This window comes from Salvelinus namaycush, chromosome 1 (assembly GCF_016432855.1).
Source record: "Salvelinus namaycush isolate Seneca chromosome 1, SaNama_1.0, whole genome shotgun sequence".
Taxonomy (NCBI): Eukaryota; Metazoa; Chordata; class Actinopteri; order Salmoniformes; family Salmonidae; genus Salvelinus; species Salvelinus namaycush.
The window spans coordinates 40,189,974-40,206,840 of NC_052307.1; the positions used below are offsets into that span (position 1 = coordinate 40,189,974).

Below are 16,867 nucleotides of genomic sequence, written 5' to 3' on the forward strand. Positions count from 1 at the left end.
GAGTCCAATGGCGGCGAGCTTTGGACTTTGACATAATGGGGTATTGTGTTTAGGCCAGTGACAAAAATGTCAACAATCCATTTTAATTTCAGGCTGTAACACAACAAAATTTGGAAAAAGTCAAGGTGTGTAAACGCTTTCTGAAGGCACTGTAAGTGTACAATACTGTCTACATACCGTATGTTGTACATTTTAAAAGGACAAACTATGCTGAACTATATTTTAAGGTTCAGGTTAGACATTTGCATCCATTTCAGTGCCGTGCAATGTCCTTGCAGTATTTAGTGCTTGCCTGTGACTGAATACTAACATGCTTTCAGCTAAAAGTAAACACATACACCTCCAGTGCTCCAAATGAATCCCTTCATACCACCCTCATGTCAACGTTATGTATACATAACAGTACGGACATTTTGAATGCCTAGAGGTTCACACGACCCGCCACGTGGATCACTGAGAGGATCGGTGTTGGCATCCAGGGTCACTTTTATTCTGGCTCTGTGGGGCACAGTGCATTTTGACAGGGCTTCAGAATACACGGAAGACTCATTTATTTAGTTCACCAAGCTTCATTATTCCTGTGTCCTTTCAGTGGAGTCTCACCATTCTACCCTCTAAATCAAAGACCACTTTTATGTATTACTCATGGTGAAAACATTGATCCTTAAAATAAATGTTTAAATACATTAGATGAGTATTGTTATTTATATCCAAAGAACCTGTAATAGCCTTTGCACTAATGTATACACATATTTTAGTCATTAATTAAAAATAAAGAAATTATGAGATGAAAAATTGTTGGAGTTACTTGTGTTTTGCTTCCATCTTCTTGTGAAGATAGATAAGACTGCCATCTGCAATTCCACTGAAGTAAATTAAGTGAAAGGACCATGTGACTGTTGTTGCCCATCAATTTATGGAGGATGTCAGTACCAACTTGTCTAGTTAAAGGTCCAATGCAGCAGTTTCTATCTCAATATTAGTAATTACTAACAATTGGATACCACGAAATTGGGGAGAAAAGGGGGTAAAATTAAAAAGGGAATTTTTGTTTTGTTTTTTGTTAATGGTAAAAGATTAACAAAAGTAGCTTAGCAAAGAGACATTTCTCAAGCAAGAATTTTGCTAGGAATATCTGGGAGTGGTAAGGAGAAAACTGAAAATTAGCTATTATTGGCAGGGGTTTGAAACAATCTTTCTTATTGTTCTATTAACTAGCTCTTACACCAAAAGGGCAATATCATCATGTGGAAATATATATAAAACACAGAAAAATCACGTGTTTGACTGCACTGGATCTTTAACAAAACATGATCCCATCATAAGATGAAATCCATTCAGAATTCATTGCGCTAGACAAAATTTGCAAGATTAAAACAAACTCCTTAACAGTCCAAGGAAACATGAGCTTCTTTTAAAAAATAAGGACAGCTACTAATTAAAAATGAGATTCAGTTTGAAAAATCAAAACGGATATATAAAAGCTGATTTGCTTTGTACATACTGTCTACAGGGCTGGTGGTAGGGGTATGCAGGGCTGATGGTAGGGGTCTGAAGGGTTGGTAGTAAGGGTATGCAGGGCTGGTGGTAGGGGTCTGAAGGGCTGGTGGTACTAGTAGTAGGGGTCTAAAGGGCTGGTGATAGGGGTCAGTGGGAGGCGTGAGAGCCAGACAGGATGTCATAGGGCACGGCCAGGCCAATGTTGTAGTTGTAGCCAGATGACTCCACATAGTTGGACCTGCAGATGGGCAGAACATGGTCCTGGGAGGTGGAGTCCTCTGAGAAGTCATAGTGGCAAATCACTCCCCTATGTCTATAATGTGGACACACAAGAATTGGGGCAGTTAAACAACAAAACAACAAACAGACTCTCATAGAATTAAATAGAATGTACAGTGCCTTCAGAAAGTATTCACATCCCTGGACTTTTCCCACATTTTGTTGTGTTACAGCCTGAATTTAAAATGGATTAAATTAAGATTTTGTGTCACTGGCCTACACACAATACCCCATAATGTCAAAGTTTGAATTAAAAATTAAATGCTGAAATGTCTTCAGTCAATAAGTATTCAACCCCTACGGAAAGCCTAAAGTAAAAATGTGGTTAACTACTCACATCATTTATTTTTAATCATTTTATTTAACCTTTATTTAACTAGGCAAGTCAATTAAGAAAAATATATTGTTTACAATGACGGCCTACCCCGGCTAAACCCTAACGACGCTGGGCCAATTGTGCGCCGCCCTATGGGACTCCCAATCACGGCAAGTTGTGATACAGCCAGGAATCGAACCAGGGTCTGTAGTGACGACTCTAGCACAGACGCAGTGCCTTAGACTGCTGCGCCACTCGGGAGCCCAAGTGAGTTGAATGACTACCTAATTCCTCTACCCCACACATACAGTTATCTGTAAGGTCCCTTAGTCGAGCAGTGAATTTCAAACACAGATTCAACCCCAAAGACCAGGGTGGTTTTCCAATGGTGAAGTTATGAATTACACTTTGGATGGTGTATCAATACACCCAGTCACTACAAAGATACAGTTGTCCTTCCTAACTCAGTTGCCGGTGAGAAGGAAAACGCTCAGGGATTTCACCATGAGGCCAACGGTGACTTTAAAACAATTACAGAGTTTAACGACTGTGATGGAGGATGGATCAACAACATTGTAGTTACTCCACAATACTAACTTAAATGCCAGAGTGTAAAGAAGGAAGCCTGTACAGAGTTAAAATATTCCAAAACATGCACCCTGTTTGCAATAAGACACTAAAGTAAAACTGCAAAAAATGTGTCAAAGAAATTAACTTTACGTCCTGAATACAAAGCTTTATGTTTGGGGCAAATCCAACAAAACATATCACTGAGTACCACTCTTCATATTTTCAAGCCTGGTGGTGGCTGCATCATGTTATGGGTATGTTTGTCATCGGCAAGAACTAGGGAGTTTTTTGGGATAAAAATAAATGGAATATATCTAAGCACAGGCAAAATCATAGAGGAAAACCTGGTTCAGTCTGCTTCTCAACAAACACTGGGAGACAAATTCACCTTTCAGCAGGACAATAACCAAAAACACTAGGCCAAATATACACTGGAGTTGCTCACCAAATCGACATTGAATGTTCCTGAGTGGCCTAGTTACAGTTTTGACTTAAATTGGCTTTAAATGTATGGCAAGACTTGAAAATGGCTGTCTAGCAATGATCAATAACCAACTTGACAGAGCTTAAAGAATTTTTTAAATAATAATGTGCAAATATTGTACAATCCAGGTGTGCAAAGCTCTTAGAGACTGACCCAGAAAGACTTACAGTTGTAATCGATGTCAAAGGTGATTCTAACATGTATTGAATGATCAGGGGTTGGAATACTTACAGTGGGACAAAAAAGTATTTAGTCAGCCACCAATTGTGCAAGTTCTCCCACTTAAAAAGATGAGAGGCCTGTAATTTTCATCATAGGTACACTTCAACTATGACAGACAAAATGAGAAAAAAAATCCAGAAAATCACATTGTAGGATTTTTAATGAATTTATTTGCAAATTATGGTGGAAAATAAGTATTTGGTCACCTACAAACAAGCAAGATTTCTGGCTCTCACAGACCTGTAACTTCTTCTTTAAGAGGCTCCTCTGTCCTCCACTCGTTACCTGTATTAATGGCACCTGTTTGAACTTGTTATCAGTATAAAAAACACCTGTCCACAACCTCAAACAGTCACACTCCAAACTCCACTATGGCCAAGACCAAAGAGCTGTCAAAGGACACCAGAAACAAAATTGTAGACCTGCACCAGGCTGGGAAGACTGAATCTGCAATAGGTAAGCAGCTTGGTTTGAAGAAATCAACTGTGGGAGCAATTATTAGGAAATGGAAGACATACAAGACCACTGATAATCTCCCTCGATCTGGGGCTCCACGCAAGATCTCACCCTGTGGGGTCAAAATGATCACAAGAACGGTGAGCAAAAATCCCAGAACCACACGGGGGGACCTAGTGAATGACCTGCAGAGAGCTGGGACCAAAGTAACAAAGCCTACCATCAGTAACACACTACGCCGCCAGGGACTCAAATCCTGCAGTGCCGACGTGTCCCCCTGCTTAAGCCAGTACATGTCCAGGCCCGTCTGAAGTTTGCTAGAGAGCATTTGGATGATCCAGAAGAAGATTGGGAGAATGTCATATGGTCAGATGAAACCAAAATATAACTTTTTGGTAAAAACTCAACTCGTCGTGTTTAGAGGACAAAGAATGCTGAGTTGCATCCAAAGAACACCATACCTACTGTGAAGGATGGGGGTGGAAACATCATGCTTTGGGGCTGTTTTTCTGCAAAGGGACCAGGACGACTGATCCGTGTAAAGGAAAGAATGAATGGGGCCATGTATCGTGAGATTTTGAGTGAATACCTCCTTCCATCAGCAAGGGCATTGAAGATGAAACGTGGCTGGGTCTTTCAGCATGACAATGATCCCAAACACACCGCCCGGGTAACGAAGGAGTGGCTTCGTAAGAAGCATTTCAAGGTCCTGGAGTGGCCTAGCCAGTCTCCAGATCTCAACCCCATAGAAAATCTTTGGAGGGAGTTGAAAGTCCGTGTTGCCCAGCAACAGCCCCAAAACATAACTGCTCTAGAGGAGATCTGCATGGAGGAATGGGCCAAAATACCAGCAACAGTGTGTGAAAACCTTGTGAAGACTTACAGAAAACGTTTGACCTCTGTCATTGCCAACAAAGGGTATATAACAAAGTATTGAGATAAACTTTTGTTATTGACCAAATACTTATTTTCCACCATAATTTGCAAATAAATTCATTAAAAATCCAACAATGTGATTTTCTGGATTTTTTTTTCTCATTTTGTCTGTCATAGTTGAAGTGTACCTATGATGAAAATTACAGGCCTCTCTCATCTTTTTAAGTGGGAGATCTTGCACAATTGGTGGCTGACTAAATACTTTTTTGCCCCACTGTATGTAGTCAAGATATATTAGTATTTTATTTTTCATTAATGTTTAACAAATGTTGACAGACTATTTTGTGTAGATCGTTGACCATTTAAAAAAAAAAAATGCAAACAGTTTAATCCCACCTTGTAACACAAATGTGGAAAAAGTAAAGGGGTGTGAAAACTTTCTGAAGGCACATCTATGCAGACACTGATCTCTGTGTAATATGGAATCTTCAGTAGAATAAACAAGTATCTTGCTAAACTCGAAATGTATACATTTGAATATTGGGTGGTGTTATTAGGGACCTGCGGTGGGCTGTGAGGTCGTCATCTGTGATGCAGGCCCCTCGTGGAGACTTCTCGTCTGGGATGTTGGCTGTCACCAGAGTGCTAGTGTTGAATCTCAAGTGTCTGACTGGGTGCCTGCAAACAAACAGGAGGGAGAAACAACAAACACCATTTTTTATTATTAAGAATTTGATTTCACACACACACACACACACACACACACACACACACACACACACACACACACACACACACACACACACACACACACACACACACACACACACACACACACACACACACACACACACACACACACACAGACACACAGACACACACAGACAGACAGACAGAAAAGGGATCAATCAATACTGATGCGCCTGTTTGGTTTGCTGCCAATGTCAGCCTGATAGGTAAATGTTGTGTATTGCTGAATATTATAGCAATGCATACTTGCATTGACAGGAACGGCAAGACACTTACATTTTTATATTTCAAGTACTGAATAGCACATGTAAGAATTCTACCTGCCTTTTGTGGCACAAACAAATAGATGTATGAGCAACCAATAGAAAGAACTCTGCTGTCCCACCTGTTGTGCATCTCCCACAGTTTAGCTCCCATCCTCATCTCCCAGACGCAGACCAATCCCTCACCTCCGCCACTCACAATCTTCCAATCGTCTGCCTGCACGGAGGTCACGCCCATGTGGTGGGCGTACAGTGATGTCACAGAGGAGCCGGTGCGCAGGTCAAACACCCTCACCCTGAAACAGAACACAGCAAAAGCAAGTAGTCATTTCATCTCAGGAAGTGATGTTGCAGGAAGTAGATCAGACAAAGGTGGTCGATTCACTCCACTACTGTAGATATGAAAGGATGCATCTTTCCTAGGCTGATCCCAGATCTGTTTGTGTTCTTGCCACCTCTATTGCTGTTATTTTCAAGCCGTGGCATGACAATGAGTGCCAACAAGGAGTTGGCATTATAGAACCAACAGACCGGCACTCAGGCCACATCTTAACTAGGTTACCAGAGGAAACTTGGTGCCTCCGAACAATGCATTACAAAAACAACAACAGAAAACTTATAAACGATGATCAGAAAAGACAGACCAACAAAAACAGGAATAAACACCAACACCAGGAGACATTGAGGGGATTTCATCTGCTTCATCTACTTTAGACCACTTATAAACATACGTTTAATTACTTTAGCCACCAATAACACTCATTCACTCACAGAACCAAAGCTACAAATATTGAAGATGTTTTGAACTGATTAAACACGGTGCTGTTGTAGCATTAATAGAACTAAGAGGAGGATTCTTGGGTCTGGTTTGACGAGCCAAACATGCCCTACGGACCTCCAGCTCCATCTGTTGCCATCACTGCTTTAGTTTATTGGGTCCCACCGCACAGCAGCAGGAGGATGACTTCATGCAAAAAGCTTTCCAAAAGTTCATTACCCAAATTGTATTTATTTGGGGGTGAGCAGATTTAATTTCCGCTTCAATAAATTAAACGAATCAGGGTTGCATAGCTAAATGGGCATAACTAAGACGAATGGTGTGGAATGGTGAGACATGGGCTGCATCCCAAATGGCACCCTATTCCCTATATAGTGAACTACGTCTGACCAGAGCCCTATGGGTCCTGGTCAAAAGTAGTGCACTATATAGGGGATATGGAGACATTTGAGACACTGACATGGCTGCTGAGTAGTGTTGTTTCATGGGCGCTCACGCTTCAGCAAAGGGGTTTAAAAGTTAGTGTCTGGCAGTCTCCGACAGTCATAAATCTAATGTTTGGAGCGAGCCCTGGTCTTCACTGAGCTGCCAGTTGACAAGCTATTTCACATTAATCAGCATGATCCTTGTTTTCTACTAGCCAGTTGAATGATAGGGCAAAAATATACACTGCTCAAAAAAATATACACTGCTCAAAAAAATAAAGGGAACACTTAAACAACACAATGTAACTCCAAGTCAATCACACTTCTGTGAAATCAAACTGTCCACTTAGGAAGCAACACTTATTGACAATAAATGTCACATGCTGTTGTGCAAATGGAATAGACAAAAGGTGGAAATTATAGGCAATTAGCAAGACACCCCCAATAAAGGAGTGATTCTGCAGGTGGTGACCACAGACCACTTCTCAGTTCCTATGCTTCCTGGCTGATGTTTTGGTCACTTTTGAATGCTGGCGGTGCTCTCACTCTAGTGGTAGCATGAGACGGAGTCTACAACCCACACAAGTGGCTCAGGTAGTGCAGCTCATCCAGGATGGCACATCAATGCGAGCTGTGGCAAGAAGGTTTGCTGTGTCTGTCAGCGTAGTGTCCAGAGCATGGAGGCGCTACCAGGAGACAGGCCAGTACATCAGGAGACGTGGAGGAGGCCGTAGGAGGGCAACAACCCAGCAGAAGGACCGCTACCTCCGCCTTTGTGCAAGGAGGAGCACTGCCAGAGCCCTGCAAAATGACCTCCAGCAGGCGCCTCCATGCTCTGGACACTACGCTGACAGACACAGCAAACCTTCTTGCCACAGCTCGCATTGATGTGCCATCCTGGATGAGCTGCACTACCTGAGCCACTTGTGTGGGTTGTAGACTCCGTCTCATGCTACCACTAGAGTGAGAGCACCGCCAGCATTCAAAAGTGACCAAAACATCAGCCAGGAAGCATAGGAACTGAGAAGTGGTCTGTGGTCACCACCTGCAGAATCACTCCTTTATTGGGGGTGTCTTGCTAATTGCCTATAATTTCCACCTTTTGTCTATTCCATTTGCACAACAGCATGTGAAATTTATTGTCAATCAGTGTTGCTTCCTAAGTGGACAGTTTGATTTCACAGAAGTGTGATTGACTTGGAGTTACATTGTGTTGTTTAAGTGTTCCCTTTATTTTTTTGAGCAGTGTATATATATATTCCACCGAAATAAACATACTCAAACACATGAGATGGCCATAACCAATAACTGGTAACGTTGCATAGTTTTAGAAAGGTCAGGAACTCACCCTTCTGGTAATAAAAAAAATAATAATACTCACTTTTGAGGACAAACTCAAGTATATAGTACAAATATTTTGAGAATATGAAAATCATCTATGAATGGTCAATTCTATGAAATGATTTAGTCTTTTTTACATGTTGAGAGAGCTAAATCCGGCTGAGAATATGACAGTGAGATGAAACTACAATGAACAAAAATATAAACGCAACATGTAAAGTGTTGTTCCCATGTTTCATGAGCTGAAATAAAAAATCCCAGAAACTTTCCATATGCACAAAAAGCTTATTTCTCTAAAATGTTTACATCACTGTTAGTGAGCATTTCTCCTTTGCCAAGATAATCCATCCACCTGACAGGTGTGGCATATCAAGAAGCTGATTAAACAGCATGATCATTATAGGTGCACCTTGTGCTGGGGACAAGAAAAGGCCATTAAAATGTACAGTTGTGTCACACAACACAATGCTACAGATGCCTCAAGCTTTGAGGGAGCGTGCAATTGGCATGCAGGAATGTCCACCAGAGCTGTTGCCAGATAATATCATGTTACACAATACATTTATGTTTTGTTCGATAATGTGCGTATTTATATCCACAAATCTCGGTTTACATTGGCGCCATGTTCAGAAATGCCTCCAAAATATCCGGAGAAATTGCAGAGAGCCACGTCAAATAACAGAAATACTCATCATAAACTTTGATGAAAGATACATGTTTTACATAGAATTAAAGATACACTTGTTCCTAATGCAACCGCTGTGTCAGATTTCAAAAAAACTTTACGGAAAAAGCACACCATGCAATAATCTGAGACGGCGCTCAGATATAACAACATTTCTCCGCCATGTTGGAGTCAACAAAAATACGAAATTACATCATAAATATTCCCTTACCTTTGATGATCTTCATCAGAATGCACTCTTAGGAATCCTAGTTCCACAATAAATCGTTGTTTTGTTCGATAATGTCCGTTACTTATGTCTAAGTAGCTACTTTTGCTAGCATGTTTTGTGCACATGTCCAAATGCTCGCGCAGATGCAGGCGAACTCGGACGAAAACTTTAAAAAGTGTTATAACAGGTCGAATAAACTGGTCAAACTAAGTAGAGAATCAATCTTCAGGATGTTGTCATCATAACTATCCAATAACGAGAATTCCTTTGTGTCTCTAGAAGTTATGGAAAGCAAGACGATATCGTTTGGAACGCGCGTGACCAGGAACTGGCATTCTGCCAGACCAATGACTGAAACACCTCCCATCCGGCTCAACATCACAGTAGAGGCTTCATTCCACGTTCTACAGACTGTTGACATCTAGTGGAAGGCGTAGGAAGTGCAAACAGATCCATATCTTACAGGGAATTGAATAGGCGATGAGTTGAACATTGACCAGTCTCAGAATTCTCACTTCCTGTTTGGATTTTTTCTCAGGTTTTTGCCTGCCATATGAGTTCTGTTATACTCACAGACATCATTCAAACAGTTTTAGAAATTTCAGAGTGTTTTATATCCAATAGTAATAATAATATGCATATATTAGCATCTGGGACAGAGTAGGAGGCAGTTCACTATGGGCACGCAATTCATCCAAAAGTGAAAATGCTGCCCCCTATCACAAAGAAGTTAAGTGCCTTTTGGCAAACTCCAAGCGGGCTGTCATGTGCCTTTTAGTGAGGAGTGGCTTCTGTCTGGCCACTCTACTATAAAGGCCTGATTGGTGGAGTGCTGCAGAGATTCTCAAAGGTTATCCCATCTCCACAGAGGAACTCTGGAGCTCTGGAGCTCTGTCAGAGTGACCATCGGGTTCCTGGTCACCTCCCTGACCAATGCCCTTCTCCCCCGATTGCTCTGTTTGGCCAGGCGACCAGCTCTCGGAAGAGTCTTGCTGTTTCCAAACTACTTCCATTTAAGAATAACGGAGGCCACTGTGTTCTTGGGGACCTTCAATGGGTTTTGGGATAAATCCAAAACTGGTCTAACCAGGCCCTCAAACTCAAGAAATTAAAATACTGTGTAAAGATGTTGGTCTTTATGATATATGGAGATTGATCAATCCCACCGCTCGCAATTACACATTCTTTTCAAATAGGCACACTGTTTATTCATGCATCGACTACTTTCTGATCTCACACTCTCTCATAGAGAGAGTGTGAGCCACACGGGACCGTGTGGCTCAGTTGGTAGAGCATGGCGCTTGCAACGCCAGGGTTGTGGGTTCAATTCCCACGGGGGGACCAGGATGAATATGTATGAACTTTCCAATTTGTAAGTCGCTCTGGATAAGAGCGTCTGCTAAATGACTTAAATGTAAATGTAAATGTAGATAAAGTGGGTGCTTACAATGTGGGCAAGATAGCTACGACAGATCATGCACCCATTGATCTGACTGTTGGAATAGGAGACGAAAGATACAATTTTAAATATTGGCGAATGAACACCAGCCTCTTACAGGACAAGGCGTTTTGTGAATTCCTTAAAACACACTTTACGATATTCTTTGAAACAAACAACAATAGTGCGAAACAGGTACATGTCTGGGAAGCTTTTAAAGCTTACATACGTGGAGTAATGACACAAAGATCAACTACCATTAAGAAATTAAATAAACAGAAAATTGATCAACTTGAAACAGATGTTAAAATGCTGGAGAGGGAATATTGGTCCAATCCTAGCAACATTTCTCTGGTAAATCTGACAAACACCAAATAAGAGCAGAATATTTTATTCAGTAAAAAAGCGGAATATTCCCTGTACAGGCTGAAACAGAGATGGTACGAATCTAGTGAAAAGGCAGGAAAACTGTTGGCCAGTCAATTGAAAATCTAGAGAAACAGCTCGGCAAATAGGTGGAATCAGAAATAAGACAGGCAAGCTGATTACAAATCATAAAGAAATAAACAATATTTCGAGACTTCTTTCAGGAACTTTATATTTCAGACGGTCCTTTAGATATGCAGAAAGCAGAGGCATTCTTTCAGAATCTGAACCTTCCTAAATTAACAGAGGAAGACAGGAATTGGCACGACCGCCCTATTACTTTGGAGGAATTGAACGAAACTATAAGACAAGCACCCAGTGGTAAAACTTCAGGGTTGGATGGGATACCTAGTGATTTCTATAAAAGGTTTGCAGAGCAGCTTAGCCCAGAAATATTGAAAACATTTAACACATCGATTGACACAGGTGAGCTCCCACCTTCTATGAGTGATGCAGTAATCACCCTAATCCTCAAAAAGGGAAAGGATCCCCATGAGTGTGGGAGCTACCGTCCACCATAAATTATGATGAAAATTGTTTACAAACTTCTGGCTGAGGGTGAATCATATCATTAAGAAAATCACAAATCCAGATCAGGTGGGATTTGTGGAAGGCAGAACTTCATCTGATAATGGTAGACGCCTGCATGTCATCTGAAGGCAAAAGATTTGTCCCTAAACGCAGAGAAAGCCGTTGATAGGGTGGGCTGGGACTACCTGCATTATACTATAAATACATTTGGATTTGGACAGGGCTTTCAGAATATTATTAAACTTTTGTACAACGACCCCAAATCCATAGTAGTCACTAACGGACTACGATCATCTCCATTTTCTGTAGGACGAGGCTCGAAACAAGGTGACTGTCTCTTGCCCCTCCTATTTATTATAGCATTAGAACCATTAGCAAAAGCTATTAGGCTGCATCAGTCAATCAAAGGGATTAATATGGGAGGTATGGAGAATAAACTACTGCTTTATGCAGACGACATATTACTATTAATATCAGACCCCCAACTCTCCATTCCGCCTTTACTGGACCTTGTAAATGCATTCTCAGAGATATCGGGCTATAAAGTAAAACTGGACCAAATCTGAAGTAATGCCTCTATCAAAACATTATCTGAGAAATGATTTCCTCAGCTGGAGGTTTCAATGGGTGCCTAAAAACTGGAGGTACCTGGGGATTGTGGTCTAGAGAACATGATTTCTGAAAATCTTGACCCACAATTGAACAAAATTCAACTCCAGTTTAAGAGCTGGGATAAAGTATAAATCTCATTATGGGGTAGGATACAGGTTATAACGATGGTCATAGCTCCTAAACTGAATTACGTCATCAGCATGTTACCACTATCCATACCTGTCTATACTTTTAAATCCAAGGACAAAATTATTACTGAGTTTGTTTGGGCCGGTAAAAAGGCCAGGATGAAACTAGCGCGATTACAGGCAAAGACTGAGAAGGGAGGAATAAAGCTCCCTAACATGCAATTGTATTAAGAAGTCTTTGTAGCTTACCAAATAGTCTCTCTCTTTATTGAGAACTCGACTAGGCCAATCTGGGTGGACATAGAGGAAGAACTTAATGCCCCATTCGGGGCATCAGATTATTTGAGACAACAAAAGGCGGAATCCAATACGGTCCCATACTAAAAATATATGGAGCCAGATTCATAAGAGAGAGAGAGATCTTCACCTTTCTTGATAAGCTATGCTTCGTTATGGAACAACCCTAAATTGAAAATAGGGGGACACATGGTTTTCTGGAAAGGTTGGTATAGAAAGGGGATAAAGAACATTGGTTGTCTGTATCAAGAAAACACTTTCACCTCTTTTGAAGAGCTGAGGTCCAAGTATAATACAGAAACAGGACTTTTGGAGGTATCTCCAGCTTATGTAGGACAAAACAACAACAGATTCCTAGTACATTCTGATATAAGCGTTAAGATAGAAATCCTATGCAAATTCCCACATACCGAAGGGCTTATATACAGCCACCCTATAGGTGCATTTAATGAAACTTGTAAGGGTCTAAAGGATGTATGGGAAAAAGACCTGGAGGTAACATTTGGAGACGAGGAATGGAATATAATAGTACAACAGATGCTCCTCCCTATGAGAGATGCCCGGTCCAAGCTGATTCAATTTAAAGTGTTCAATAGGATTTATTGGACTCCTCTGAGGTTGAACAGAATAGGTTTGATAGAATCCAGACTATGCTGAAGATGTCAGTTAAGTAGAGGTGACATGATCCATATGTTCTGTGACTGTCCAAGCTTACATACCTTTTGGCGGAAGGTAATGGAAAAGATTGGGGATATTCTGGGTACCACAATACTTGTAAATCCTGCTTTGCTATTACTGAATATCACTAAGGATATTGATGGACTGAGAAGCTTGTGTTTAAACTGGCTAAAAGTTGCTCTAACCACAGCCAAAAGAGTCATACAAAGACACTGGAGGGAGAAGGACCATCCGTCTTATAAGGAATGGTATGTGGCCTTGGCAGAAACAGCTTCATTTGAATGATGAATGATTTATAAAATGAATGGCAAACTCGCTACCTTTTCTGACATCTGGGGACATTTTCTCTCAGAGACAGAAAGTGAAAACAATATGTAATGGCCTGATAGACTACAGACATACAGTTGAAGTCGGAAGTTTACATACATCTAAGCCAAATACATTTAAACTCCGTTTTTCACAATTCCTGACATTTAATCCTAGTAACAATTCCATTTTCGGTCAGTTAGGATCACCACTTTATTTTAACAATGTGAAATGTCAGAATAATAGTTGAGAGAATGACTTGCGCTTTTATTTATTTCATCACATTCCCAGTGGGTCAGAAGTTTACATACATTCAATTAGTATTTGGTAGCATTGCCTTTAAATTGTTTAACTTGGGTCAAACGTTTCAGGTAGCCTTCCACAAGCTTCCCACAATAAGTTGGGTGAATTTTGGCCCATCCCTCCTGACAGAGCTGGTGTAACTGAGTCAGGTTTGTAGGCCTCCTTGCTCACACACGCTTTTTCAGTTCTGCCCACACATTTTCTAAAGGATTGAGGTCAAGGCTTTGTGATGGCCACTCCAATACCTTGACATTGTTGTCCTTAAGCCATTTTGCCACAACTTTGGAAGTATGCTTGGTGTCACTGTCCATTTGGAAGACCCATTTGCGACCAAGCTTTAACTTCCTGACTGATGTCTTGAGATGTTGCTTCAATATATCTACATAATTTTCCTTTCTCATGATGCAATCTATTTTGTGAAGTGCACCAGCCCCAACTGCAGCAAAGCACTCCCACACCATGATGCGGCCACCCCCGTGCTTCACGACTGGGATGGTGTTCTTCGGCTTGCAAGCCTCCCCCTTTTTCCTCCAAACATAACGACGGTCATTATGGCCAAACAGTTCTATTTTTGTTTCATCAGACCAGAGGATATTTCTCCAAAAAGTAGGAACTTTGTCCCCATGAGCAAACCATAGTCTGTTTTTGTTAATGGTGGTTTTGGAGCAGTGGCTTCTTCCTTGCTGAGTGGCCTTTCAGGTTATGTCGATATAGGACTCGTTTTACTGTGAATATAGATACCCTTCTACCTGTTTCCTCCAGCATCTTCACAAGGTCCTTTGCTGTTGTTCTGGGATTGATTTGCACTTTTCAGACCAAAGTACGTTCACCTCTAGGAGACAGAACGCATCTCCTTCCTGAGTGGTATGACGGCTGTGTGGTGCCATGGTGTTTATACTTGCATACTATTGTTTGTACTGATGAACGTGGTACCTTCATGCGTTTGGAAATTGCTCCCAAGGATGAACCAGACATGTGGAGGTCTACAATCGTTTTTCTGAGGTCTTGGCTGATTTCTTTTGATTTTCCCATGATGTCAAGCAAAGAGACACTGAGTTTGAAGGTAGGCCTTGAAACAGGTACAGGTACACCTCCAATTGACTCAAATGATGTCAATTAGCCTATCAGAAGCTTCTAAAGCCATGACATCATTTTCTGGAATTTTCTAAGCTGTTTAAAGGCACAGTCAACTCAGTGTATGTAAACTTCTGACCCAGTGGAATTTGATACAGTGAATTATAAGTGAAATAATCTGTCTGTAAAATTACTTGTGTCATGCACAAAGTAGATGTCCTAACCGACTTGCCAAAACTATAGTTTGTTAGCAAGAAATTTGTGGAGTGATTGAAAAACAAGTTTTAATGACTCCAAGCTAAGTCAAATCAAATCAAAGTTTATTTGTCACGTGCGCTGAATACAACAGGTGTAGACCTGACAGTGAAATGCTTACTTACAGGCTCTAACCAATAGTGCAAAAAAGGTATTAGGCGAACAATAGGTAGGTAAAGAAATAAAACAACAGTAAAAAGACAGGCTATATACAGTAGCGAGGCTATAAAAGTAGCGAGGCTACATACAGACACCAGTTAGTCAGGCTGATTGAGGTAGTATGTACATGTAGTACATGGTTAAAGTGACTATGCATAGATGATGAACACAGAGTAGCAGTAGCGTAAAGAGAGGGGTTGGCGGGTGGTGGGACACAAAGCAGATAGTCCGGTTAGCCAATGTGCGGGAGCACTGGTTGGTCGGCCCAATTGAGGTAGTATGTACATGAATGTATAGTTAAAGTGACTATGCATATATGATAAACAGAGAGTAGCAGCAGCGTAAAAGAGGGGTTGGGGGGGGGGGGGGGGGGGGGCACACACAATGCAAATAGTCCGGGTAACCGTTTGGTTACCTGTTCAGGAGTCTTATGGCTTGGGGGTAAAAACTGTTGAGAAGCCTTTTTGTCCTAGACTTGGCACTCCGGTACCGCTTGCCATGTGGTAGTAGAGAGAACAGTCTATGACTGGGGTGGCTAGGGTCTTTGACAATTTTTAGGGCCTTCCTCTGACACTGCTGGTGTAGAGGACCTGGATGGCAGGCAGCTTAGCCCCAGTGATGTACTGGGCCATACGCACTACCCTCTGTAGTGCCTTGTGTCAGAGGCCGAGCAGTTGCCATATCAGGCAGTGATGCAACCAGTCAGGATGGTCTTGATGTTGCAGCTGTAGAACCTTTTGAGGATGTCAGGACCCATGCCAAATCTTTTTAGTTTCCTGAGGGGGAATAGGCTTTGTCGTGCCCTCTTCACAACTGTCTTGGTGTGTTTGGACCATTCTAGTTTGTTGTTGATGTGGAGGAACTTAAAGTGTATGTAAACTTCCGACTTCAACTGTACATAGACGACTGGTAGGGGTAGGAATTTATTTGATTATTATTATATATATTTTTTAACATTTTTCCTTTTGTTGTAATAGTTATGAGGGGGGGGGGGGGTTATGGGTGAAAAAAGTTTGTTTCCTTTTCCATCTGTGTGTGCGGTGTGTTTGGGGCCAGAAAATGTGACACGTCACTCCCTATGCAAATGTGAAGTCTGAAACCTTTAAGACTTTAAGTCAGCCATGCGAGAAGAGAGATTGGGCTTTCTTGCACTATAAGACACAGGACCATTTGACTGTCACAGCAGTGGAGGCTGCTGAGGGGAGGAAGGCTCATAGTAATGGCTGAAATGGAGTCGCTGGAATTGTATCAACCACATGGAAACCATATGTTTGATACCATTCCATTGACTCCATTCCAGCCATTATTATGAGCCGTCCTCCCCTCAGCAGCATCCATTGGTTCACAGAGCACTTTGTACACAAAAATGTCAGTTGCAACCGGTCCAAAACTGCTCTAAGTCCCCCAAATAAGGGACGTAACATCTAAGGGGCTAGACAACACAGTAATGTGAGAGTGAAGCTGTAAACCAGATTAGGAATGACATTGAAGTATTTGAGTGTCT

The 16,867-nt window shown here is 41.4% G+C and overlaps 1 protein-coding gene across 2 annotated transcripts in view; it reads right to left on the reverse strand.

The window, feature by feature from the left end:
* Positions 1 to 534: 534 nt before the first annotated feature.
* Positions 535 to 16,867, reverse strand: part of fbxw8 (F-box and WD repeat domain containing 8) — a 30,875-nt gene continuing 14,542 nt past the window's right edge. For both annotated transcript variants that reach the window (XM_038988393.1, XM_038988382.1), the window contains exons 9-11: positions 5,839 to 6,012; positions 5,265 to 5,381; positions 535 to 1,813 (exon numbers count right to left, since the gene is read on the reverse strand). In XM_038988393.1, coding sequence (XP_038844321.1) covers positions 1,648 to 1,813; positions 5,265 to 5,381; positions 5,839 to 6,012 — 457 coding nt within the window. In that variant the 3' untranslated portion in view covers positions 535 to 1,647. The remainder of the gene's footprint in view (positions 1,814 to 5,264; positions 5,382 to 5,838; positions 6,013 to 16,867) is intronic.